Source organism: Pteropus medius, unplaced genomic scaffold, assembly GCF_902729225.1.
Source record: "Pteropus medius unplaced genomic scaffold, Ma_sr-lr_union100, whole genome shotgun sequence".
NCBI classification, from domain to species: Eukaryota; Metazoa; Chordata; class Mammalia; order Chiroptera; family Pteropodidae; genus Pteropus; species Pteropus medius.
The window spans coordinates 569,985-596,135 of record NW_024355109.1 but is presented as its reverse complement, the minus strand read 5'-3'; the positions used below and the strand labels follow the sequence as shown (position 1 = coordinate 596,135).

At 41.8% G+C, this 26,151-nt stretch overlaps 2 protein-coding genes and 1 non-coding gene across 14 annotated transcripts in view; 1 reads left to right on the top strand and 2 right to left on the bottom strand.

Moving 5' to 3' along the window:
- Positions 1-26,151, bottom strand: part of LOC120598328 (cytidine monophosphate-N-acetylneuraminic acid hydroxylase) — a 234,473-nt gene that overhangs the window by 142,538 nt on the left and 65,784 nt on the right. The gene's annotated exons all lie outside the window — the stretch shown is intronic.
- Positions 6,758-26,151, top strand: part of CARMIL1 (capping protein regulator and myosin 1 linker 1) — a 261,243-nt gene continuing 241,849 nt past the window's right edge. For 6 of the 9 annotated variants that reach the window (XM_039857092.1, XM_039857088.1, XM_039857091.1 and 3 more), the window contains exons 1-2: positions 6,759-7,278; positions 10,481-10,578. In XM_039857092.1, the coding sequence (XP_039713026.1) occupies positions 7,239-7,278; positions 10,481-10,578 (138 nt within the window). In that variant the 5' untranslated portion in view covers positions 6,759-7,238. Of the gene's footprint in view, positions 7,279-10,480; positions 10,579-26,151 lie in introns of all 9 variants that reach the window. The other 3 variants (XM_039857094.1, XM_039857093.1, XM_039857089.1) reach the window with 2 other exon arrangements.
- Positions 18,879-18,981, bottom strand: LOC120598421 (U6 spliceosomal RNA). Its single transcript, XR_005651589.1, has one exon. It is a non-coding gene; the product is annotated as a U6 spliceosomal RNA (small nuclear RNA).

The following is a 26,151-nucleotide window of genomic DNA, read 5'->3' as shown; positions in this document are numbered from 1 at the left end:
ATGAAGCAGAAGATCAAATCAGTGATTTAGAAGATAAAGTAGCAGAAAACATCCAGTCGGTAGGGCAACAAGAAAAAAATAAATCCCCCCAAATGAACATAATTTAAGCATGCCAACATATGCATCATAGGGGTATCAGAAGAAGAGAGAGTGCAAGTTGAAAACCTATTTGAAGAAATATTGAAGGAAAACTTCCCTATTCTGGTGAAGGAAAATAGACATACAAGCCCAGGAAGTACAGAGAGTCTCAAACAAGATGAACCCAAAGAGGCCCACACCGAGATACAACATAATTAAAATGCCAAAGGTTAAAGACAAAGAGAGAATCTTAAAAGCAGTAAGAGAAAAGCAGTTAGTTACTTACAACGGAGCTCTCAAAAGATTGTCAGCTGATTTCTCAACTGAAGCTTTGGAGGCCAGAAAGGATTGTCATGAAATATTCTAAGTGATGAAAAAGCAAGAATCTACAGCCAAGATTACTCTATCCAGCAAAGCTATCATTTAGAATCGAAGGACAGATAAAGAGCTTCCCAGACAAGAAAAAGCCAAAGGAGTTCATCGCCACCAAACCAGTATTACAAGAAACACTGGAGGGACTTCTTGAAGGAGGAGGAGGAGAAGGAGGAGGAGGAGGAGGAGGAGGAGGAGGAGGAGGAGGAGATGAAAAATATAAAAGATATGAATAATAAAATGGCAATAACTACATATCTGTCAATAATTACTTTATATATAAATGAATTAAATGATCCAATCAAAAGATAGGGTAGCTTAATGGATAAGAAAACAAGACCCTTACGTATGTTGCCTACAAGAGACTTACTTCAGATAAAAAAAAAAACACACACAAATACACAGACTGAAAGTAAAGAGATAAAAATTATATTTCATGAAAATGAAAATAAAAACAAAAATAAAAAGCTGGGGCAACAATACTTATACCCGACAAAACAGACTTTAAAACAAAGGCTATAATGAGACAAAGAAAAACCCAATAATTTCACTTCTGGGCATTTATCTGAAGAAACCCAAAACACTACCTCAAAGGGACATGTGAATCTATATGTTCATTGCAGTATTATTTACGGTAGTCAAGATACGAAGTCTATCTGGGTGTCCATCAATGGATGCATGGATAAAGAAAAGGTGGTACATACATACAATAGAATATTACTCAGCCATAGAAAGAATAAAATCTTGCCACCTGCAACAACATGGATGGTCCTAGAGGGTATTGTGCTGAGTGTTGTAAGTCAGAGAAAGACAAATGCCATATGATTTCACATACATGTAGAATCTAAATAACAAAACAAACAAACAAACAAAACAGAAACAAACTCATAGATACAGAGAACATTTTGATGGTTGCCAGATAAGAAGGGAGTTGAAGGGGTGAAAAAGGGAAAGGGATTAAGAAGTACAAATTGGTAGTCACAACATAGTCATGGGGATGTAAAGTATAGCACAAAGAATATGTCCATATATTGTAATAACTATGTATGGTGTCAGATGAGTTTATCTGGGTGATCACTTGTAAGTTATAGAAATGTCTAATCACTATGTTGTATTCCTGAAACTCTTATACTGTTTTATGCCAAGTGTAACTAAAAAATAAAATATTATTATTAGAAAAATATATATACTCTTGAGCCTCATTCCATATTTCGGTTTGAGTGCTCCTGGTTTGCAAGCTGTCTTTTTGGTGTGTGCACAATAAACTTTGATTAATTACTAAAAAAAAAAAAGCCGCAGCAGCAGCAGAAGCAGCAAAGTGCATTTCTACTTGCAGTCCAAAACATCTTACACTTTTCCTTACTAACCAATAGTGATATCTCACAGAAAGTTGATCCCTCTGAGACATCTCCACAGCCTGAGTTCATGAGCAACTCAGCAACAATATTCTCTCATTTTTATGAAAATTCATGTGATGAAATTGAAAAAGAGTAAAAGAGAATATAAACAATGCTGGTGAAATAAGTCCAGGGCTTAGCATCATTAAATGGCAGCTATGGCTGTTATTATTGTTACTTCTCATATGACTAGAGTTTTTTAACTCTGATTTTATTTTTTAGAGCAGTTTTAGGTTCACAGTAAAATTGAGTTCTAGGATTAAATCAAATGTATTGATTCTTTCTCCCAAAGATCCAGATTCATTTTACTGATTTAAAAAAGTTATTTGTTCATTTTCAATTTCATTGATTTCTGCTCTGATCTGTATTATTTTCTACCTTCTACTTATTTTGGGCTTTATTTTTTCCTTTTTATGTATAACTTTTTAAAATCTCTAATGAGTGCCCAAGATTAGAACAGATAACTCCCCACCTTGGCTGAATAGGGCTCAAATCTCTCTTTCCTCTGTATTAGATATAGGAAGAGTTCAGCTGATCTTGTGTAGTCTCACTTTGCATATGTCTGTCTGGCTGAGTGGTCAGCAAAGACCCATGGGATCTCTCTGCAGATTTCAGGAGCTCTTTCAAGGGCAGCTCCCTCCTCCTTGGAACTTCGCCTCACAACATACAGCCACCTCTGTCTCTCCAAACTTTTTATCTTTTTGACTCAGTGGACTCTCGTTAGGATCCCCCTCTATGCACCCACCATCCAGTATTTTCGGGCAGAAATCTGTGTCAATCATAGTGGTCACTTTGTTTCTCTTTTTTCAAGGATCACAGTCCTACCTGATATCAATGTCTGAAAACAGTAATTTCTTATTTTTTGTATCATTTTCTAGTTTTTAATGGAAGGGAAGTTTCAATCATTGTTATTCCATCATGACCAGAAGCAAAAGTTCCCACATCTTAGATTCTTAAGTTTTATTTTGTTCCCATGCTCGTCTTTGTTCCTTGTTAAGGTTTGTTTGTTTTGGTCTTTGGCTTTCAGGATAGAAGCTGTTCTCAAATATCAGTGTTGGATGTTCATATTTCACAATGAGGCATAACAAAGTTGATCAAGTGGAGATCAACTGAGGGTGATCAGTGGGGACCTGGCCTTTTCATTGGCAAATCTCCATATGTCAGTATACCACGGTTTTTCTTTTAAAGATGGGCAGTGACCTAAGAGAGGAATTATCCATTCTGATGCCTGGGATTATCAACCTGGCTGCTAAACTTCTGAGAACCAAGCAGAGAAAGAAGTTGGGGGGCTTTGTATTTAGGAGGTAGATTTTTCTCTATATTTCCCCTTTTCAGTATGATGTGACTTCTCACTTTTACCTTCTGCTGTTCCAAGACTAGGTCCGTTTTGTTTGGTCTCTCCAAAGAGTAAACATCCCATCTTGGGCAGTTGTCCTGGGGTGGGCAGTTGACTGGCTGTGCGAGGTAGAGACGGGACTCTATGGAGTGTGTTAACGTGTCCTCTTAAAGTCTTTACCAATCCTCCTGTTTGTTGTTCTCTCATTCTGCACTTCTGCATTTAGAGATCATTTGTGTCTGCAGTTCCTGAGATTCTTCTTGGGTTCTGCTATAGAAAATAGTTTGCCTTTTGCTTTCTCCCCTCTGGCTCAGAAGTTGTCTTTCTCTGGCCTAAGTTAGTTACCATTCTGTCATTGGCTTTCCCAGTTTCTAAAATGTCAAATTTTCTTGTCTCCTATCTTCTTTGTCCTTGTGGCTCTGTGTATTTTAAAATATAAACTATTTTTAGAGCAGTTTTGGATTCACAGAAAAAACTGAGCAGAAAGTACAGAGAATTTCCATATACAGTCACATACCACTTAACAATGTAGGATACATTGAGAAATGTGTCATTAGGTGTTTTGATTGTTGTGCAAACATCAAGTGCACTCCCACAAACCTAGTATAGCCCACTACACACCTAGGCTGTATGGTATAGCCTACTGTTCCTAGCCTATGCAGCATGTCATTGTACAAAACAACATGAGATGAAATCAAGCACAAGAGAAAATGATGCAATAAAGAGACACAGTAAACAAAAGATGTATGAGGCTGCTGTCAGTGTGACACAGCATATTGTTTACAGAAAACTTTTTATAAGTAGAGAACACTCTAAAATAAAAATAAAAGTAAATATATAACCCAGTAATGTAGTTGTTTATTACTAAGTATTATGTACTGTACATAATTTTATGTACTATATTTTTATAGGACTAGCAGTTTGTTTACACTAGCATCACCATAAACACATGAGTATTGCATCGCACATTATGATGGCTACAATGTCATTAGGTGGTAGGAATTTTTAGGTCTATTATAACCTAATGGGACCACCACTGTATATGTAGTCTGTGGCTGACTGAAACATTGTTTATGGTGGGCATGGCTGTATATAGATAAAATGTATGCCTAGGAACGAAAAATAAAAGTCCACACATAATTTTCCAAAATAACTTTGTTACTCAGTACATGTTATTATAGTTAATGCGACTATTTAATACTTAAAAAGTTCAGGTGCTTAGGGATTCTCTGAAAAGCCAGTTTTCCTTTCTGACTAACAGGTTTCATTTTTATCAGCACTAGTTGTAATGCTTAGACATGGCCACCTATAAAAAATTTACTAGATGAAGCTATAGCTAATCACACGTATAGTATGGAAGTTGGAAGGCAGGTACACTGAAGAAAGTCAGCAACACGGAGGGGCAGGCAGGTTTGTCAATAAGCACACATTTCAGAATTCAAAATGCCTTCTTTAAGCTGGCACCATGGCTGTAGTGTGCAGGGGATGTTTACTGCTTGTTGGATTTTACAGCATTATATGCAGTGCTCCTTGAAGTTCTCTGCTTGCTATTCTGAAACGTGTTTGAGTTTTTCACTCAAGAAGTAAATGACTTTGGTTGTCCAGATGAGTCAGTCATTTTTGAGCACTGAGACAGGAGATTTATTTCAATCCATGCCTTCAGAGGCACAGAAGCCAGTCAGGACCCTGCTACAGTGAAAAAGAAAAGATTCTTTTATTGAACCCCCACCTTTCTTTAAAAATGCCAAAGAGCACTGAATTACAGGCCTGCCAGACACACAGCCTTTCCTTCTTTTCTTCAGAGAGGGGGAGGGGCGGGCACACCGTCTTTTGTCTTTCTTTTCTTTTTTCCTTTATTTTTTTCTGCCTACAGCACCTGGTATTCCCAGGTGGTCTCCCATCCAAGTACTAACCAGGCCAGACCCTGCTTAGCTTCTGAGATCAGCAGAGAATCAGCACGTTCATGGCAGTAGACTTGTCTTTATTTTCTAGAGTTACCACCTGGTTTGGAAACTTCAGGGCTATTTCTAAAACTTCATTGGGATGTGCCAGAAAAATCCTCCTTAACATACACAGTTGAATGGAAGAGAGTTTTGAGATGCTAATGTCCATTTATTGAATAAAAAAAAATTAGAAGACATTATACATTAAATTTCCACTAATTCATAACAAAAAATCTAGCTTAAAGAAATTTACACCTTTTGAGACAAATAGTAGGAAACCTGAGGTCCAAAGCTCTAAAACCAGCCAGTTAAAAAATGTTTATCCAAAACTTATTTTGGACAAGTCTGTTGAGGTTGAAAAGTCTGAGATAAAGTCCTGCCTGCCGTCCAATTGCCTATAGTATTCTCAGGCAGAGAAACTCAAACTCAGGGAACCATGCACGAGTTAGCTAGTAAGTCTAGACAAATACACAAGCAAGGTTTTGGTTGGGTTTACAAAAGAGTATTTCAGGCAATATACAGGGACCACATGATCTGAAAAAACCTGGAAAATCTTCATAAAGAAAGTACACATTGATTTGGGGTTGAAATAGATAAGAACCAGAAAACCTGAAGGGTAAAGGAAAAGCAAATAGCGGATAGTCTTGGAGAGTGTGTCAATTAAGAGTACGAAGGAGCCAGGTTGGTAAATGCCCTGATGATAATGTCTGGCTGAGAGGGTGAAGATTATTTTTGAGACCCAGGGTCGACAGCAGTGTTTAAAACTAGACAACCAATGCAAGGATTCCCTTTCTTTTCTTCCCGCCCTTCTTTTTGTCCTTTAAAAACGCAACGTGATTCGACATTCTCAGTCGCTAGGAAATAAAGCAATTAAGGCACTCACGGATGTTCTGGGCCCTTAAGTTATCTCTGGGGTGGAGCTCAGGGCAGTCGATGAGAGTCTGCCAGGTAGGATCAGACCTGTCAGCAGGCCGATTCCAGCTTCTGTGAATAATGCTCACTGCCTGAATAGCCCTGGGGTTAAAGGAGGTTCCCGCGAATGACAGGTACTTTCACCATTCGAACGTCTGTGATCGCACGCAGCGGCTACGGAGCGCCAGCTGAGCACTCTTTTCACCAGATGGTTAACGTTTACAGGTTTCGTCTAGCTCCTGCTCGCTAGGCATGGAAAACTAATAATGCTGGTGAAACGACATGTCACAGGGAGGGCTGAACAAGGAGAGTGCGTAAAAGAGTCCCAGAAAGATCTGGTTTTCGTATAGACGGGTCTGTAGAATCTGCGTTAATCTTCAGCCTCACAGCCCCTGGCCCTGCTCCCAGCTCTCCTTCCCTGCAGCCAGCAGAGGGCTCCCGTGCTCCCGCACTCCCTCCGCAGACGCAGGGCTTAGGCGCTAGGTGAGGCAGGCTGTGACCAAGGGCCGAGCCCGCTGCCGCCGCGGCCCCGGCAGCGTCACCCCGGGATGTGCCCCGCACTGGGAACAAGAACCCGGGCGCCGAAGCCGCCGGGGACGAAGCAGGAGCCGCTCTCGCGAGGCGGGGAGGAGACGCTGGGGGAGGAGAAGGGGAGGAGAGGGGAGGGGGGAGGACGAGGGGGAGGAAAAGGAGGAGAGAAGGAGAGGAGGAGGGCCGGAGCTGCCCCGCCCAGCGGAGCCGCGGGAGCGCCAGGATCTCCAGCCCCCGCTGCACGCTCTCCCCGCCCCTCCCACGCCTTCCGCTGGCACCTGGGGCTGTAGGTGCGCGCGGATCGGGAGGAGTTTCCGCTACCGCAGCAGCCGCGGGAGCCTGGAGCCGAAACGCAGCTGGAGCAGAGGCTCAACCCGAGCAGCCGCGGGAGCCGAAGCAGGGTCCTGCCGGCTCTCCGTCCTTCTGTCCGTCGGTCGGTTGGCCGCGGAAGCTGCGAGGAGGCGTCATGTAGCCTCAGCAGCAAGCCCACTGCGGATTTGCAACTATTTATTTATTTAGGCGGGGTGGGGGTGCGGTGAAACTGTCTCTCCGCTCCACCTTCTCGCCTCCTCCCATTTGCACGCTGCATCTGCCCCTAAAAAGCCGAGGGATTCGGGGAGGGCGGGGCCGTGGATCAAGAGGGACTTACGGTCGCCGCACGGAGGAGCCATGGCTGAGGAGAGCGCCGAGGTACCCCGTGAACTGTCAGGTAGGAGCCGCGCGCGTGGGGTTCCCTGCCTCTGCGCTCCTCGCCCCCGCCGTGCTGCCCACCCCGGCCGGGGTCCCACAGGTCCCGCGGAGTCCCGGGCCCCGGCTCCGAGTGCGGTTAGGCTGGTTACCGGGGGCGCCAGGAAGTTTGCTCCCCTCTGACCGCGTGAAAAGCCAAGTCCAGAGAGACTGGCGTGGGGGGAATTGGGCGCCCCGGCGCTGCCTCCCGCCGTGACTAGGGCTTCGAGGTTGGCGGTAGGAGGGTGCTGCCTGGGTCTCGGGTGTTGCGTAGGCAAGGAGAACCCTTACAGCAGCTGGCCCCCTGCCCCCAGCTCAGGGAAGTCTGGGGAAGTCCAGCACGGGACGCGGGCGAGCGCGCAGTAGGTGGTCTCTGGCACGTGTAACCCCCTGCCCTCCTGGGAAAATCCCAGACCTGAGGTGCCCCGCTGACATGCAGACTTGAGGATGGGGCGCTGGTCTGGTATTAGGAATGAGACTGGCAAGGCGTGGCTTCGCTTAGCCATCTGGGAGCGAAAGGGTTACAGGACTGACGCAAACTCGGGCCAGGAAATTGAGGGTTAATGATAAAAGCTGTATTTTAATAATAATTAACCTTACCTGTTCTCTAAACCCTGGATCTCCTAGGGAACCTGTGTGGGGTACCCAATGCAAGGTGACCCATTGTTTGAGCCCCTTGAGGTTATTTTGGGGGGTGGGTGGGGCTGGATTTTATGCCTTGAGGTTTAACTTAATTTTGTGGAGGGTTAAGATGGCAGAGCTAAAATGAGGTGAGGGGACAGTGTTCTGGAAACCTAGTGTTTAAGCTTGTGTGTGTATGCGCTTGTGTGTAGCATGTTGTAACAAGGTATGTGTGTCTGCGTGTGTTTTGAGCCCCCGTGGCCTATATTCCTTGCTGTCCCATCCTTGCCACACTGCACGGGCCTACAGCTCAGTAAGATGGTGAATGGTTTTGACTAGACGAAGTTCTCACCGCCCCTTCATCTGCTTCTGAGGAATTTGCCCCCTGTTCCTCCTTTTAGCCACAGTACTTTGTAGGAGTTTGTGCTTCTCCATTAGTGACTGTAAACTCAGCAGGTGAAACCTGATGGACATAAGCTGTTGCTAGGTTTGTATGGAAGCTTCTGCTTTTGTTGAATTGAAAGGAAAAACAATTAAGTATTTACCCGAATTTAGGGTATGAAGTAGCTCCCTTCTCCCCCCTTGTATCCTGGGTCTCCTTCCTCTCCTCTCTCTTTTCAACCCTGTGGAGACCCCTCCTCAGATAAGCATCAACTGCCTTTGCTGGATGGAGTGACTGGTCCGTCCGGTTTGGGGAGGTTGAAGCCTTTCCAACCCCCTACCCGGAAGAGGAAACACGCCCAGAGCTCTGAGCTGCCTGGAGGTCCTGAAAAAGAGAGTTTAGGGGAGGGCTTGTTTAACTGGCCAGGGGATAAGGATAACTAAGAGTGTGGCAGATTTTTCAATTAGTTGTCCTGAGCCTGGTAGTGAAAAGTGTAGGTAATTACTTAGGTCTAACTAAGAGAAAGGGTGATGAAAGATGGGGTGGAAATAAGGTGCCTGGTTTGTATTGATGTTTCTGAAAATAAATACTTTGATATATTTTAAAGTTGAATTTAGCCCTTATCTAGAAATAGAATTTTTATGTTTATTGAGTCTTGCCCATCTCACATGGTTTTCAACCAAATGACACATGCTTTTGGGATATGCCCAATCTGATTTTTCTGAGCCTTTAACTGGTCCAATTAGTGTGAGATAGGGGAAATTCCCGCACTCGCTTTTCTCTTAATTTCAAGTTCTCATGAGAGTTCTACTCTGATCAATTCAAAATGGCAAACATATGAAGAGCCTCAATGTATTCCCTTAAGGCAGCCCATGAAGGCATTTAAAAATGTACTGTGTATCTTTCTGATTATGAAAGTAATACAGGCTTTTTATTAAAAAATTTAAGTGCAGAGAAGAATGAGAATATGTTACCCATATGCCCACTCAGAGATAGCTACTTCTAATTTTTTGGTATGTAATTTTTTAGTTTCTTGCCATGTGTATATATTCTTAAGTCAGTTTCAGTTATAACCAGGAAGAGAATAGGAAAAGGACATCCCAGGAAAGAATAATATATACAGAATCCTGGGTGTATAGAAGATGAAGATGACAGGGATGATTGAATCTCTAGGTATGTGCTGAGAAGCTGAAAAAATGTGAAAGACATTCACAAACCTTGAATGACTTGCTTCAAGGTTTGAATTCATCCAGAAATGACTGCAGCTTATAGACCAAGAGTGACATGGTCAGGCTGCGGTTTTGGAAGGGTCACTTTGATTATGGAGGGGACAGGGGCCTGAGAGGTTAGAAGCTGTGGACTTAGTAAGAGATTCTGACACCCTGAATGCAAGGTCAAGCCCTCAGAGGTCAAGAGCTGACCCAGGAGAGTAAGTGACTGGCTTTCTATCTGAGAGAAGTTGGAGATAGTGACCAGAGGAGGAAAAGGAAAATGATGAGTTTGGTTTGGAACCTGTCCAGTTTGGGGTCGTCATGGGATTCCCAGGAAGACCTTCCTGCCACTGTCCAAATTCTCAGGTCTTCCTGTGTCTCTCTATCCCCCTGTTCCATTGCCTTTTCACCACTTTTTGGAAGTGTTGTGCTGTGATGAATTTGGAAGAACAGATGGCCAGGAGCACTTTTGCTGTCTACATTCGTCAGCTTAGTTCTGAGTCTTTTCCCTATATCCTAACCTTCACGTCAAGGCACTCACAGAAAATGATAATGTCTGTGTTCTGGCACTGGGGGCCAGGGGTAACTATCCAAGGAGTTTGTGAATTCCTTTTGTGCTTATGGTCTGCATGCAATGTAGTGTTGGATAATACTACCCAACAGTACCCCGCTTTGTTTTCTTGTGTGTGTATCCTGTTTACCCAGCAGGATTATGTCATGCCTTGCATGGACTAGTTTTATGTCATATACTTTTATTTTTGCCTTGGCATCTGAGCACACAGTATGAGGCCCAAAATAGGTGTCCATTAAATACTTGCTGATTGATAACTATCAGGCTTGTTAAAACAAGCAAATAATAAAAGGACAGCAACAACAGTAAAAATAACCAAAAATACTCCTCCAAATGCTTTCTCTGCCCTAAAGCTTTTTTCTTATTTATAAAATATAATGAAACTATTTCCTTCTTTCAGAAAACATAAAGGATGTTGTTGGCAGAAAGATAAAAATTGGAGTGAAGAAGAAAATAAAATTGGAAGTTAAGGGAGACAAAGTTGAAAACAAGGTGTTGGTAAGTATTCTTGTTTTTTAAGAAAATGGTTGGAAATGAAAGTGTTTTTCTCTTAACATTAATTTGATTGCTTAATTTTCATGCAGTACTAGTTCTGTTTTATATTTTGTTCAAAAGTTCTAAATTAATTGGAGTATTTGTTTATTGAAAGGTAAAAGTAGAATTTAATTTTACAATTATATTTCTTAAAGTTGTAAAAGTAGCCTATCTTTAGATCATTTCCTAGAGCCTGTTTTTGTTTAAGCAAAGTTTGATGTTAAATGGACCTTATTATTTTTGTTGTGGCTGATTTATGATTTTATTTGTGAGGATTCAGGGAGAAGTTAAAAAAATTCATTTCCTGTCAGTTTAATGATTTAGTTAAATTTTCCCAAATATATTCACGTTCATCTTAACGGGTGATGATCTGAGAGTGTGAAGAAAACATTTGTCTTTTCATGTTGGTTATGGTGTTTCGGAGGCAAACGCCTGCTGGAGGCAGTGTCTGTGGGTGCTGAGATTGAACTTGGGGTTCCGTCCAGTCTGCGAGAGGAGTTGCTGGAATGGCTGAAGGATTGGACCTTGCTGGGCATCGAGTTGTTAGACACTTGCCATGACGGAATTTCTTCATAGAGATGAAAAGTTTTTTGTGGTATTTTAATGGTTTCTAGGTTGAGATTGTAGTAAACCTAAATTTAAGCTTAGGTGAATATATCTTGTTTTTATATTTTGGTGGAGAGAATTCTCTGTTTATCTCTTATCATTGGGAATTTTTAAACATATGAAAAAGTAGAGACTAGTATAATGAACCTTGTGTACTTTTCATCTCGCTTTGATAATTTTTGATGTTTTGCCAATACTGTTTTATCTATTTCCCCACAGGGTTCCCCGGCCCCGCCCCTGCCCCAAGTGTATTTTAAAACAAATCTCAAGCATATGTCATTGAAAGAGAATATTTTTAATATTCTGTTTCTTTAATTAAAGTTGCTCAGAATTTGAAGTGTCTTTTTGATAACATCTGTCTCGAGAATCTTTAAACGTATCTGCTTGCCTTTCCCTGTAGATATAAAGATTAGGCTGTTGATGGATGAATTCTATTTCTCTATGCTCTGTACAAGTCAGGATGGCAGAGAAATTGAAGTGGGAAAACTTGAGTGACTTTTGGGCCTCAACAAAATGTGTTGATGTAGATTGAATAATTAAGGTCATCCATAGCAGTGGTGAGTGGTGCCATTGTTCTGTTTTATTTGGCTTTAATAAAGAGTAAGTTTCCTAAAAGTACATTTTACTTAATGGTGTTTAACCATAGAATTCTGGTATTTTTTGGAGATGGTCGTGTAGAAAGACGAACTTTTGTTTCTGCCATTTGTTGTTTTACATGCTTAAAGTAAATATTCACAAGGTGGACCCACTTTTATACAAATTAAATGCCAGGTAATGTTTGCCACAATAGTCTAACATGGAACATGGTGTTATTTTGTATGAACGTTTTCATCACACTAAGAATAAACCCAGGTCGTAGTAAAATTTGCAAAGGTAAATTTTAAAGACATTTTAATATCCACTATAATAATATTAGGTTAGCTCCATTTAAAAATAGTTTTGATTAGTACTTAATATAAAGATTTTTTTGGCTCATCTTAAAATTAGCTGGAGTCCGTTAAAGTTCTAACCAAATTATGAGTTTATTTGAATTTAAGCAATTATCTCCCCAAATCTGGAATCTGAGCAGTTTCTAGTAGCTTGGTGTAAACTTGTTTTGGCTATTCCTTACTTGCATGGGTAGGAATTATTAATAGAAATATTCAGGGTCAGACAAGCTTCAAGTTTGAGCAGATGGTTTATGAATTTACCTTTAAATTGTGGATTTTGGAGTTTCTGAATTTTGAGAAATTTAATTACTTAAATTAAAACATTGGAGGATCTCTTTATAATTTGCATTTCCGGCTTTCCTTTGGCTCTCAGTTTACTAAGATAGGTTATAAATGAGTTGGCTCATACTTTCAACACATCTTTTTTGAATTTTACTTCTTGTTCCCTTCCCCCAGTGCCCATGCTTTATGTCTTTTCTTCTTATCAAGGAGTGTGTTATATGTTACTTATTCTCTTTATAGTTTGAGATTTTATACCTTTTCTAGCTTATCTTTTGTAGAAAGTTTATCTTCATCTTCCATCTTCTCATGGCCATAATAGCTAATAATCATTGAACATTGATCAAGTGTTAGGCCCTCAGCTGAACCACTTAATTATACATTTCCTTATTCGATCCCACAGGAACTCTATGAGGTAGGCACTATTTATATCTCTATTTGAGGAAACTGAGATTTAGAGAGGCTAAAGGAACTTGTTGATCCATCTAGTTAATGACAGAGCTGGGATTTGAACCCAGATTTGCCTCAGAGCGTATCTGCTTCACCATTATGCTCAAAATAAAAAGAAACATTCTTTTGTTGGTTGTTCAGTGTTTGCAAACTTTCAACCAGTGATTGGGGAGAGTTGGATCTTAGAGGGATCAGTAATCTCTGTGTTTATTTGATTTTATTTGATTTATATATTAACTAACTTGTTCCATACTTATTGAGTGCCTACTGTGTACTAAACACATAGTATGTACAGGGTGCCCGTAGATTCTGCCTTCATGGGACTCAGAGCTCACAGTCTAGTGGGAGGTAAACATGTCTTCAGGCAGTGCTTGAGGTGTGCTCTGAGCAGGGTGACTGGGGCTGTGACAGCACTTAAGAAGGGCCCTAATTCAGGCCTGAGGGTCCGGGAAGACTTCCAGAAGAAAGTGAGATATAAGCTGACACTCAATGGATGAGTCAGAGTTAGCCAAGGAATAGAGACACGCTCTGAATAAAAGGAACAGAATATGCCTAGAAGCCAGAGGAAGCATAGCGTGTTAGGAAACATACTAGCTACGGCTGGAGCAAGTTGTGTACAGTGGAGAATGCCAGGCATAGAAATGATTCCTTTCCTTGTAATCGCCAGATCAGGTGAAAGTTGGGACTGATTAGAGAGGCGGGTATTTATCACCTGTTTCTAATAACATTTACATGAACTTTATCCTCACTCCTCTCGGAAGGCAGTAGAGCTCAGTGGTTTAGGACTTGGACCTTGGTGTCACACCTGGTTCACACTGTGGCTCAGCCACTTTATAACAACATTAAGCCTCAATGCCTTTCTTTAATGAAAGATGTTATAACAGTATCTGTTTGTAAATGGTTGCTTTGAAGATTAGCTGGGATATATTTAAATACTGCTTAGCACAGTGCCTAGCATATGATAAACACCCAACAGATAAAGCAAAAGGAACCAAAGGGTCCTGTATTCTATTTTCTCAGTGGCACAGAAAATGCCCAATCCTGATGCCCAGGTATCCATGGCTTTCATTGAGAGTTTGAGCTCAGTTCACCATGAGGCCAAGAACGTTTATTTGTAGTTTGTGGCACCTATTTAGCAGGATGGGGTGTACCTGACTAGATCCAGAATCTCTAAGGTATGCTTTGGTCACATGAAATCAGAGATACTGTGGTGCTCAGCAGGGTGAGTGTTCTAGGGTCAAATACGTTTGTCCGTCAGGGTGTTAAAGAGAAATTGGTTTACTGCATGGGTTTCCAGAGCCATTAATATACCTGTGTGCATGGTAGAGTTCTAAGGATGAGGTCAACGATGCTGTCTTTCACAGACTTATTTGTCCTGAGACCCTAATGACCGTAAGTTGGGAAACTGGGATGGAGCAGGCTCAAGCTAGTGTCTTTTGGGACAGTTTAAAGAGAAACTGGACCAGGCTGAAACAGGCCACCCGCCGTGAGGAGTGCTTACCGAAAAGCGGCCCGTCAGCCCTGTGCTTTTTATCTAAGTGATAGGCAGGTGTGCTGGAGTCCACACACTGGCAACGTGTTATCTGTTGCCGTAATGCCTTCCTCTGTCGTCTTTAGGGAATGTCATTAGGAAGTGATTCTGTGTTTCTTAGACTCTTATTCCATTCTCCCACTTGCTAATTGAATCTTTACCCAGTTTTGGCTGTAGCTGGACTTCTAAAAATGTATTTTAATTTATGTATTCATTTTAAATTAAAGCTTTCATTTTTAGATAATTATAGATTTATAGGCAGTTATAAAAAATAATACAGAAATATCTTTGTACCCTTTATCCAGTTTCCCATATGTTCCAGAATTATATAGTACAATGTTACAAGCAGGGTGCTGACATTGATCCTGTGAAACGCAGCACACTTCCATCATCATGGGGGTCCCTTAATTGCTTTTCACAGCCTCACACTCTCACCCATCACTCTCTGACCCCTGGTAGCTATTAATCTGCTCTTCGTTTCTGTAATTTTGTTACTTCAGAAATGTATATACGTGTAATAACACAATACATGCCACAGTCCATAGTATGGATGTGCCACAGCCTGTGTACCCACCCATGATGGACTTGTGGGCTGTTTCTAGTTTTTGGCCATTAGGAATAACTGATGAAAGTATTTAGTTACAGGCTTTTGTGTGAACATAAGTCTTCATGTCTCCCTGGTCAGTGCTAAGGAGTGCAATTGTGGGTTTGCACTGGAATTGCCTTAGATTTCCTAAGAAGCTGTCAAGTTGTTTTCCAGTGTCTATACTCTGCAGTCCTACCAGCAGTGTATGAGGGATCCAGTCTCCCCAAATCCTTGGCAGCATTTGATATTACTTGGACTTTTTAAAAGTACTAATGGTTGAAAGAAAAATATTGTTAGGAGGAAGCAAGGTCCCTGGTGACCTCCTCCTGCCCATGCTTCTGCCTTTGCTTGTCTGGGGGCAGGCATATGACCTGTTTCTCCAAGGTGGTGGCTCTGGAGTGTATGGAGGATCCATTCTTGGTCTCAGCGTTGTTTGTTCTGTTTCGTTTTGGAATTTGGGTTATATCATCTTTGCCAACCCTGTGATCCCCCACACCCCTCATAAAATGCACTGGAAATGGGATTTCCTTCTTTTTAGACTGAGCAGGCAGGGGAAAGGACATGCACATTTAATTGTGTCAGTTTGTTTACCTGTTCCCTTTAAAACAATTCACAATTTTTCATTTATTTTCTATTGAAAAGTTCACCTGGAATCTCTTTGACATATTTTATTTTGTTTGGCTATTTATTTATAACTTTTAAGCATCTTAATTAGGCTTGATTGGAACAACCGTAAGTAAACTTTGAAAATATTGAAAAGTGTAAGAATGTTATTTTGGGTAATGTGCATCCTTAAAATATTTGATGGCAGTGCTGTCTTTTGTTAACTCAAAATATAAACTCAATTATTACCTGTTCGTTTAAAAAAATACATTAAAAATGGACTGTCACCTAAGTTTTGTAAGCATTTGGCCCACTTAAATCATGAATTGCTTTAAATCTCAGATGTTCTCTGATGTGGAAGGCATTGTTCTTTTACATCAGCCATGTTCATTTCGCATGACCAGTTTGTTTAATCTTTTCCTAATTCCCTGTTCTCTAATAACTAACTTGACTCAGCAGCACGACCTGTGGCATTGCCATTTCTCAGAGAAATAGCCACTCTGGAATCTGTTTTGTAGCTACTTTTGGTGACATCAACCTTGGCCCATGGTTTCAGACATTTTTTGAAAACCAGTAGTACCCTTTTAAAACACATAATTTTCCATGGAACTCATAAAGTAGTGATATTTTAAGAGTATATTTTGTAAGCTTATAGTTAAAGCCAAAATGGTATAAACCCAATCAGTGATGTCAGTGAGGCTGTTTTGATGAACATAAATTAGAAATAGAAGGGAGATTGGATTTTGTTTTGGCTACATAGGATAGAGACGCTCCCCATTCACCAGTTAAGTGGTACAAATATCACCCTTTTAAAAACAGCTAGTTTTGTAATCCTAGGATGCTTTCCACATAGAGATGGCTGGAGAAGCTTTATTCTGAGTTCTGTACAAAAATGGGTTATCCTGACAGCACAGCTTCCCTCATTGTTGATCTCCGATATGTTAAATGTGATGTAACACATCAAATCATGTGTTTGTGTTTTATTCCAGTAAAACACAATTAAAATTGATGTAAGAATGAAATTCACATCAGATATTTGCAGATTGCAGTGGCTTCTGGATCACACTGTTGGAAAATCATTGTTCTGGCCTCTGGGCTTCATTCTCTCTGTGGAGGCTCTTGTACTGGTTGTGGGGTAATTTGAACAGATCTCTTTGTGGTACCTCTTGGAGTCTTAGCTTTTAAGGATCACTTACAATTCAGTGCATAGGTAATTTTCAGAGCAGCTGGGTGAAGTTACATGACTTAAAAAATCAGCAACAACATTGAAACTATCTTCAGGCGTGGGTATCGGAGAGCATCTAGTTTTGCTAAGGGTCCTAGCAGAAGTTCTGGGAAATTCAAAATGAATTCATATTTGAATGCTTCAGAATTTATCCCACCTCAAAACTGGAGTCGGCTCCCATTGATATTGCTTAGAGGTTGGTGGCAGGCTCTGGCTCTGGGCATGTATTTCCAAGTCGCAGTTCTGGCCAACTTGAACTTGTTACCTGAGTTGCATTTACATTCTGCTTGCTCTTCTTCAGCTGCCCCAGTTTCTTCTGTAGTTAGGTGGGTCAAATGACCTTGGGCAAGAAGCTGTGGAACATACACCAGCCCTGGTGTAACTTTTCATTGTTCTTGAAAAGATACTCTTTTCCAGCCTCTGGGATTTAGCCACCCTGAGGACAGGGCATTGAGGTAACAGCCTGGGGAGGGGAGGGAGGGGAGGGGAGGGGGAGGGGAGGAGGAGGAGGAGGAGGAGGAGGAGCAGGAGCAGGAGCAGGAGGAGAGGGATGAGAGGCAGTATTGTGAAAGGAGCCTTGAGGACATGGAGGAGCCAGGATATCTAACCAAAATGTGAAATGAACAGGGAGAACTTTTTTGTGTGTGGTTATAAAACAGTTACGGAGAAAACAAAGACTTTAGTAAAGGGTTGCTGTAGCACCTTTATGTTTCATTTAATTGGAAACACTGTTAATAGTTACTGTTAAAATAGACTGACAAATGCAACTAAAATTTGATGAAGACTAGATTTTTTTTCTCCCCAAATCCTCCTCCCCTTTCTAAAATGCTTGTCTTTTAATAGAATATAATTTGGATTGGTGTATAAGAGGCATATTGATGTCTAAATTTTTGTTATGGGTTTGTCTCTTGCTCTCTTGCTGTCTCTCCCACTTTCTCCAAACTCTTTGAGAGAAGAGGGGTAAAGTAAAGGAGAGAAAAGAATGATGCTTGGGGTGGGATGTGTGTGTCTACATAAAACAGTCTGTTCACTTTCATCCACTGGGTCCTTTTCCTCATCTTTGTCTTTGGGGAGAGAGTTTTTCTTTTTGAAAATATCATCTCTTGCTAGCCCTTAGCCCACAGGTGTCTTGGTCTCTCTAGATGTGGGTAGGTGCACAGCAGGTCCCCTTAGAGGTTGAAGCAGGGACCTACAAATGCCCTGAGCTGTTCTTAGAGTATTTTCAGCCTGTGGCAAGGGTTAGAGATGAATGTGCATAGTTCCTGCTCAGGGGACATTGATGGGCATTGACCGAGATTGGTAGGCATGTCCTCCAGATGGGACTTGGTGTGGACAGACTGACTTGAGCTAATTCTGGGGCAGTTACTGAGCTCTTGCCCTCCTTGATTGCTGCCTAGAGGATTTTTGGCTGGAGGACTCTTGGTGACTATCTAACCATGCATTCTGGCCCATGAGAAGTTTCTTCTATAGCATTCCTGGTAGCTGGTATCCACTTTTTGCTTCACTATTTTCATGATGGGAAAAGCGAGAGTCTCAGAAAGCCCTTTCTTAGTTTGGGCTGGAATTTGCTTCTCAGTTACTTTTCTGTGTTCGTTCTAGTGTGGTGTCTACTGGATGTCACAGAACAGTTTTGCTGTCTTCTACTTATGAGTGTGGGTCAAATATTTGAAGCTGGTTTTCAGATTTTCCTGGGCCTTTTAGTCATCAGGCTGGTTATGTTCATCTTCTGCAGTCTCACTTCAGGGACTGTTGCTTTCAGACTTTCCACTGCTCTGATCACCTTGGTTTGGAATCATCCTACTTTATCGCTGAGCCTTTTAAACTGTAGGTGTTTTAGGATCACAGATGTTTGGCAAACTGTGTTATACTGAACTAAGCAGACTTTCTCCACGTCTTTAATGGGCTCCTGGAGATAGTGCCTCTTGAAGCAGGGCTGTGGTCTGTGGCATCACAGAGCCCTTCCTCCAGATTATGTAGGAAGCACTGATCAGGTGTAGTCGACCAGGTGAAGAGTGCAAGCAACATGTTGTATGGGCATTGGAAACGTCCTTTTTAGAAAGTATGGAATGCTTCACTAATTTACGTGCTGTCCTTGTGCAGAGGCTGTGCTAGTCTTTTCTGTATCTTTCCAATTTTTTTATGTGTTGCTGAAGAAAGCACTTGGAAAAATTTTCTTTTTGTTTTTTTCTTGTTTTTTAAATTTCAAAAGTATCCATGCTATTTGCAGTACTAAAAAATTATATAAGAAAACAAAACTGAAGCATCACCTAGTCCTATTAATTCAGATGTGTTTGGAAAAAATATCAGTGTTTTCCAGATTTTTCTATGCTAACATATAAAATATATGATATACTTTTTAAATGGAATTATGAATACTATTTTGTAACCTACTTTTAAAACAATAATTAAGGTGAAAGGTTTCTATGACAATAATATATAAGTTTTGAATTTCTGCATGGTACCCCATTAATCCACTATAAATTATATACCATAATTTATCTAACACTTATTGTGAGATATTCAGGTTGCTTCCAATATTTTGCCTTATAAATGTATACATCCTCGTTTATTACTCCTAGATAAATTCCTGGAAGTGGAATTGCTGCCTGACAAGCATTTTTTAGAGGATGTATTTTTCAACCTGATTGTTGTTCAGGAAGTCTCAATAGAGAATACCCATCAATTTTAGTGTGTGTGTGTGTGTGTGTGTGTGTGTGTGTGTGTGTGTGTGTGTGTTTTTAAATCTACTTAGCAGAATGGCTCGTTCTCTTTGTTAAAGTTCTTATATTTCTTAGGCCAGTGCTCCCTGGACCTTGGCTTTATAGGCAAACCTTTTTCTTGCAATTTAGGGCCTTTGACAGGTCTGCCTGTGTGTGTATATACTGTCTTCCACAGCCTGTTTGCAGATGTGGGGAGGTCTTGTGGCTCTTGTGTTTCCTAGGGACTGCAAATGGAATTACGGAGTCATAGCCCTTGACTGCCGCTGTCTTGGCTTTTGCTGAATCAGCTATAGTCTTTTCCTTGGCTGGATCCTAGCTGGGTGTGATACTGTGTTACATGATTTTGGTCTTTGGTTTTTGCTCTTATCGTGGGACTTTCTAACCTTGGGTCCTTGAATGCACTGATGAAAGGTTGTTGAGCAGATTTGCAAATGATAAGGCACATAGCACTTTCATTAGACAAAATGTAGTTAAGAGGACCCCTAAGCTAATAAGCATGTACAGCTAGTCCTGTGTCTTAGAAGATATTTTGGTATCAAATAAAAAGAGACATTACTTCTCCTTCCAGAGAGTGCTGAAGGCAGTTTACTTCACCTGTATAGCTGCCACTAAATCCCTTCAGTTGCAAGGTCCTTCCCCGCTCTGCTGCAGCAGTGGGGCGGTCCTTACCTCTTATCCTACTTCCCTTCCCCACTTCCTCACCCTTCCCCTGGCTCCCCACCCTGGGAGGGGCGTGTCCAGATGCTATGGACTTGGGGCTCCCCTTCTAGGACCAGCTTCTGATGGAGCCCTTCCTCCTTGCTGAGTCCCCCACGTGTTCAGCCTGAACTCTCTTCCTAAGCTGCCACGTGCACCATGCTGGTCGTGGTGTCTTCCCTTCTCAGACTGGCTGGTAGGTAGGAGGGGGTTCCTCAGGGACTCCCTGTGTGCTGCTTCAGAAAACAAGCACATAGGACCCCTTCTATTTCTACATTCCTAGTCACTTTGTGGAACAGACAACGAAAAACAAGAGAAAGCAGATGTTGGGAATGTCCTGTGATTTCTGAAGCCTTGCAGGGCTCTTTCGAGAGTCTCTCTGCTGTTTGATTCCGGACTCTCCTCCCCTGCGGGGCCCAGTGACACTGTTGTGTTGACTCTGAGCTGAAGTCTGGCAAATGGAAATCCGGGCTGGTTGGTAAGGTGTTATTGCTGGGCATTTTTTGTTTCCTGAATCCAGCTGTCCTAAATTGGTTGTCACTAGCAACCAATCAAAGATGGCATCTTACTGCCAGGGCAGCAGAAGGAAACTGAGACCTGCAGGGAAGCCCCTGTGCTTGCTTTCCGGCTCGGTTGTAAACAGACCAGTCTGGCACTGGGAGCACCCCAGCTCCTTTTCTTTAAATCACTGTGGGCCAATCTCTATTCTTTGCCTCCATTCTTGGCATAATGTTGCAGTTTGGGGACACTTTTTGTACAGCATTGTACACTGAATCCCTGGTACTCCTTGTGCTGATGAAAATCAGAACCAGCCAGCAGAACATGACTCGGTTCAGTACTTGCCTTGTTTGGGTGCTTTCATTTGAGTCTCTTGGCCATGCTCCTTATCAGGAGCATTATCCCCTCAAAGTTGATCATCATCTATGAAGTGCTGGGATGTTTCCTTGCCAGTGGTTTGCCCCCCCTCGAAAAATTTTTGGAGTTTAAACAGCCCTGAACCCTCTCCCAGTTTGCTCTCCTCTAAGTGATCTCTGTGGGGAATGTGCGGGGCTGTCTGTGTTTGGTATTGCTTTCTCTTTCTCACCAAGGATGCAGGAAGTTGGTCTCTCTCCTTTCCAGTGTTGCCTGTTAGCAGAGCATCTGGAGCACAGGGGAAGCTATTAGCACCTTGTCACTTAGAGTTTCTTAAGCATTGTCCCATTTGTGTGTTCTTGCTGTGGAGATTTAATGAAAGTGGCATCTGTCTTTACATCTGACATATGCTGGTTGTCCATGGAACAGAACAAGTGTTGTCAGCAGTGCTGGATGTGCAGGCAGCCTTCACACTCAGCTCCTTGTTGTCTGGCGCTGTGTTTTCTGGAATCGCCAGCTCTCTGTCCATCAGAGTTGAGCTCTACGTTTTAATATTATGGAGGGCGATGCTTGTGGTATAGTTAGCCTTGAATTCAGGGATGGCTTTTATTTTTTTAATGTCTTCACAGACATTTTATACTTCCCAATCTTTTAGTATCTTTCTTATGTTATCGGATCTGTCTGTCTGGATTCGAATCCTGAAACTGCTGGTGGTCGCTGCCTAACTATGGACAAGAGACTTAATGTCTCTGTGCCTCACTTTCCTCATCTGTGAAGTAGGCATAGTAATCGAACTTGCTTCATAGATTTAGATTTGTTTTGAAAGTGAAATGAGATATTACACATGCAATATTTTAAATACTGTCTGGCATTAGTAAATCATCAGTAAATCTTAGCAATTGTTACTGCTTTGAGGGGGTTTTCAGTGGATGGTGCTAAATGCTCTGATTATAAGAATCTGATTATATACGCCTGGTCACAGATTATTTGGGTATATTTTATATAAATATTGTAAAAGAAGTACCTTAAGATTACATTTCTTCCTGGCCCTGCGCGAGATACTCGTTTCGATGTGTTTTTCTGCTCGGAGCCAATTTAAACCAGTATCTGTTATCTACAGAAATGGGTTTAGGAGTTTTGCACCCTGCTGCTCTTGAAGAGGGTGCATTGTTTTTGAAAAATTTTCTTTTAAGAAAGAGTTTAAGGTCGGTGTTGAGAACTGTGTCTCTGAAGACAGTACTGTGCCTTTTTTTTACTGTGGTTATCTTATTTTCATCTTTTCACGGCAAATCCAGATGTGTTTGGAAATATGCTCAACCCCCTCTTTCACTTCCAGGTTAATCAGATTTAAAACGAAAAGCAAAAAATAAAAACCAGTAGCTGGCTCCTGTTCATACCGCAGGGCTGTGCTGGCTCCTTTGGGGCAGTGTGTCTGCCCTCGGTGCCTCAGACCCAAGCTTCCTCTTGGATTTCAGTTATGGTTGTGCTTGTAGTATGGTGAGCGGCACCTTTGGGGCTCAGTGTCCCATGGAGCTGTGCTTTTCCCACACACGAGGATTCCTGGGCAGGTTGGATTCTTAATTCTACATGGTGCTGAATTCTCACCTTCTAAACAACCTATAGATCAGGGTTTCTCAGTGTCAGCACTGTTGACATTTTGGACCAGATAATTCTTTGTTGTAGAGGCTGCCCGTGCATTATAGGATGTCGAGTAGCATCCCTGGCCTCTATCTACCAAATGCCAGCAGCATCACCCACCTCTCCCAGTTGTGATAATTAAAAATGTCTGCAGACATTGTCATCTGTTCTCTGGGTGGCAAAATTGCCCCTAGTTAAGAACTACTGATTTAGATGAGTGGGCCCCAAAATATCAGAGAGAAGATATGTACCTAGTCATACTTAGCTTGTAAAGTTATAGCTAAGTCTGAAATTTACAGTTCTATAATATAAGTATGGTTAATTTACCTCAAAATCTATGTGCTTTTAAAAATACTTATTTTTGAAGTATGTAGATATATATTTATATATAACAATACCAGATTGCACCAAATAGAAGTTTTTCTTCTTTAAGATACCTAATAGGTTTGACCAGTGGTTCTTGATGATAGCAGCAACCTTAGCATCACCTGGGAACTTGTTAGAAATGCAAATTTTTGAGGTCCCTCCAGAGCTACTGAATCACAAACTCTGGATGAGGGGCCCAGTGATCTGTTTTAACCAGCCCTTCAAATGATCCTGATGCACATTGAAATTTGAGAAACACTGATTTAGATTGTTAAGCACCAGTTAGAGACCTGTAGAATAAGCCTTACTGAGAAATCATTACCCACCATATACAGAACTTTGAAACTTTTACTAGCCTAGTTAAGGTAGATGTCTGCTAGTCGTAGTGGCCCCACTGAGAACCTGCTGTCCACAACTTCCTTTGGAGGGTTTCCTTTCTTCAGCCTCCCTGTACTTGCTGCTGGAAACCCCACACCTAGGCCAAGTGGTTGAACTCGGGGTGGTGGTGCCTGATACCTCAGGTAAGCTTCTATAGGCCAGCTAGCAGCCTCTGCCTCAACAACTGTGCCCCACAGGGCTGATCTGTTTTGGACAGAGTCTTCTTCTTCATGGAAGTTTGAGACGTAGAGACACAAAAACGAGAAGCACAGGCACGGGACAAGCCCTGGGTAAGCAGCCATAGAGTGTGAAGGGGCTGTTACTGAGCCAATTGTGGCTGGAACAGTAGATGCAGAAAGAGCTTGACAGCACTGGATGGCTGCTTTGGAAAGGGGGACCCCTAAAGTCGAGTTGAGTGAATCCAGCTATTTAATAGACCTGGGAACAGTATTTCTCAATTTTCTACAAGACCCACTGGGCAGCTGCTGTTGGGGTTTCCTGTCTCACTTGCTCACCTTTCACTCACTTCTCTAGGTGTCTTCTTGTTAGATCATCATGACCTCAGGCTACTGACTGATTCTCCTTGCCTGGAAGAGCCCAACAAATGTATCCTTATTTGAGGAGACAGTGGTCTCTGCAGACCAGTTTCATGGCCAGCTGCTTCTGTAAAGCAGAGATTCTCAGCCTGGCTGTGCCTCAGAATCATAGGGTAGCTCCTGCCTCTTTATTTAGAAACATTCTCCACCCAGTATCCTGATGTACATGAAGCCAGCGTTACACGAGAGATGGGAGATGGAAACTGTTCAGGTCAGTGTGTTATGTTGACTTTTCTGAAAGAATCCTGCACAGGGCATGTTTCAGAAAACCTCAGACCTTGCTTCACTTCCTGAGATCAGACCAAAGAGGCGCTAGCTCGTTGTATTCATCCCTGGACCTATATTGTTTTGACCTCAAATGACTTTTTCTCTTAATATTTCCTATTAAGGCCCCTCAGTATCATCTCTTTTAAGGGAAGTGCTAAGAACTAGATTTGTAAAAAACATTGGAAATACAGGCAATAGAGTGTTGAAATCAGCTTTGTGAATCATTTTCTAAAAATTTGGTGGGTGTAAAGAACTTTTTTTCCAGTTCGAATTATTTTCATTGACCGTTTTGTTAGTGCCTCTGTTATCCTTCCAGGCTCCCTTTCCTCTCTCTCTTTCCTATTCAAACCTGGGAAAGAATGCAAGTACCTTCAAGCTGCAGATCCACTGGGTCCTGTCACACAATTCACTCTACAGAATGTTTAACCTTGTTGCTCAGATGGTTTAAGTTCCATCAGGGTAACGGATGCTGGGAATGTAGGCCAGTGCTTGTTTTCAAGGCTGGTTTAAAAGATTTGGAGCCTGACCGAGAGCATAATCAGTTTGTTCCTTTTCTCAAACCGATATTCTTGAGGAGGCTGTAAACTCTTTGAGAGCCCGAGACTCTTTCCTTACTGTACTTTTGTACCAAGCCCCCTACTTCTAATAGTGATCTTTTCATGGTGTATGCAGAATATTTGTTTAGTAAATGACCCAGGCCTGGATTACAAATCTTAAGCCCAGACTGGTTTTCTCAGGGGCCTGGTAAGCTTCTACTTAGTGGCCTTATCTGATGTAGCCCATCTTTAATTTAGCTTTGTGCAGGATGCAGGGATCGATACCAGTGAGGCAAGGAGAGAGGGAGAGTGGCCCACGGCAGACGCTTGAACTGAACTCCGCTTTGGTCAGAATTACTAGCGCAGTTGTGAAAGCCACGGCATGCTCCCTGACCGCTTCATTTGAGCTCTGCTCCCCATTACACCCAGTTCCTAACCCAGGAGATCAGGGATGCTTAAGGAGAGAGGTGGTAATGTCTCACTGTTGTGTTACTGTGCAGTGTTCATGCCACTGTCTCAGGAATGTGAACCCTTGTGCAAATGAGTCACTTCTGTTTCCCTTTCTGCACATCATTTCAGAGAGAGTGATTTATTTCCTGTTTTTGAAGACTTGATTTCATCATTTACTTGGAAGAGAAATTGGATGGACTTTCGACTTTTAGTTTGTTACTTGTTCCTCCTTTGCTGAAAGATAGTCTGTCTTTGACAGAGTTGTTCACGGCGAGTCAGTGAAAGATGTTTTTTAGGCTTTCAGAGATGACACTTTATTTCTTTAGTGTGATAAAATGATAATATGTCATTTTATTTCTAAACAAGTAAAACTGTCACCTGAAATTTCACCTGCAGTCTTTGGAAAAACCCAAGAAAGCATCTCATTACCTATTTGTTCTACTTTCAACCCTTTTAAGCATATAAACCTGAAGAAGCCTTGTGTAGCTATAAGCCAGTGTTCCCCAAATTGGGGAACACATCCTTCTCCCACGATAGGAACAGATGTGCTGGCAGCAGGTGCCCAAGACCCTGCCTTTCCCAAACTTAAATTGATTTCTCCGTTTCTCTCTTCCCATAACCTTAAGCATTCTTACTTCATATATGTTGTTCATTTCACGAAGCACTATTAACATCTCATTGGACACTGGTGTTCTAAGGAGCTCAGAGAAAAGGTGACAACTTATGTCAGTGTTTTATCTTTTACACAAAAGAATTATAAATTAGAGTTTTCATTTCCCTTTGAGTTTTTATCATATCTGCTTTCGAGACTTTACGTATTAGCCAATTG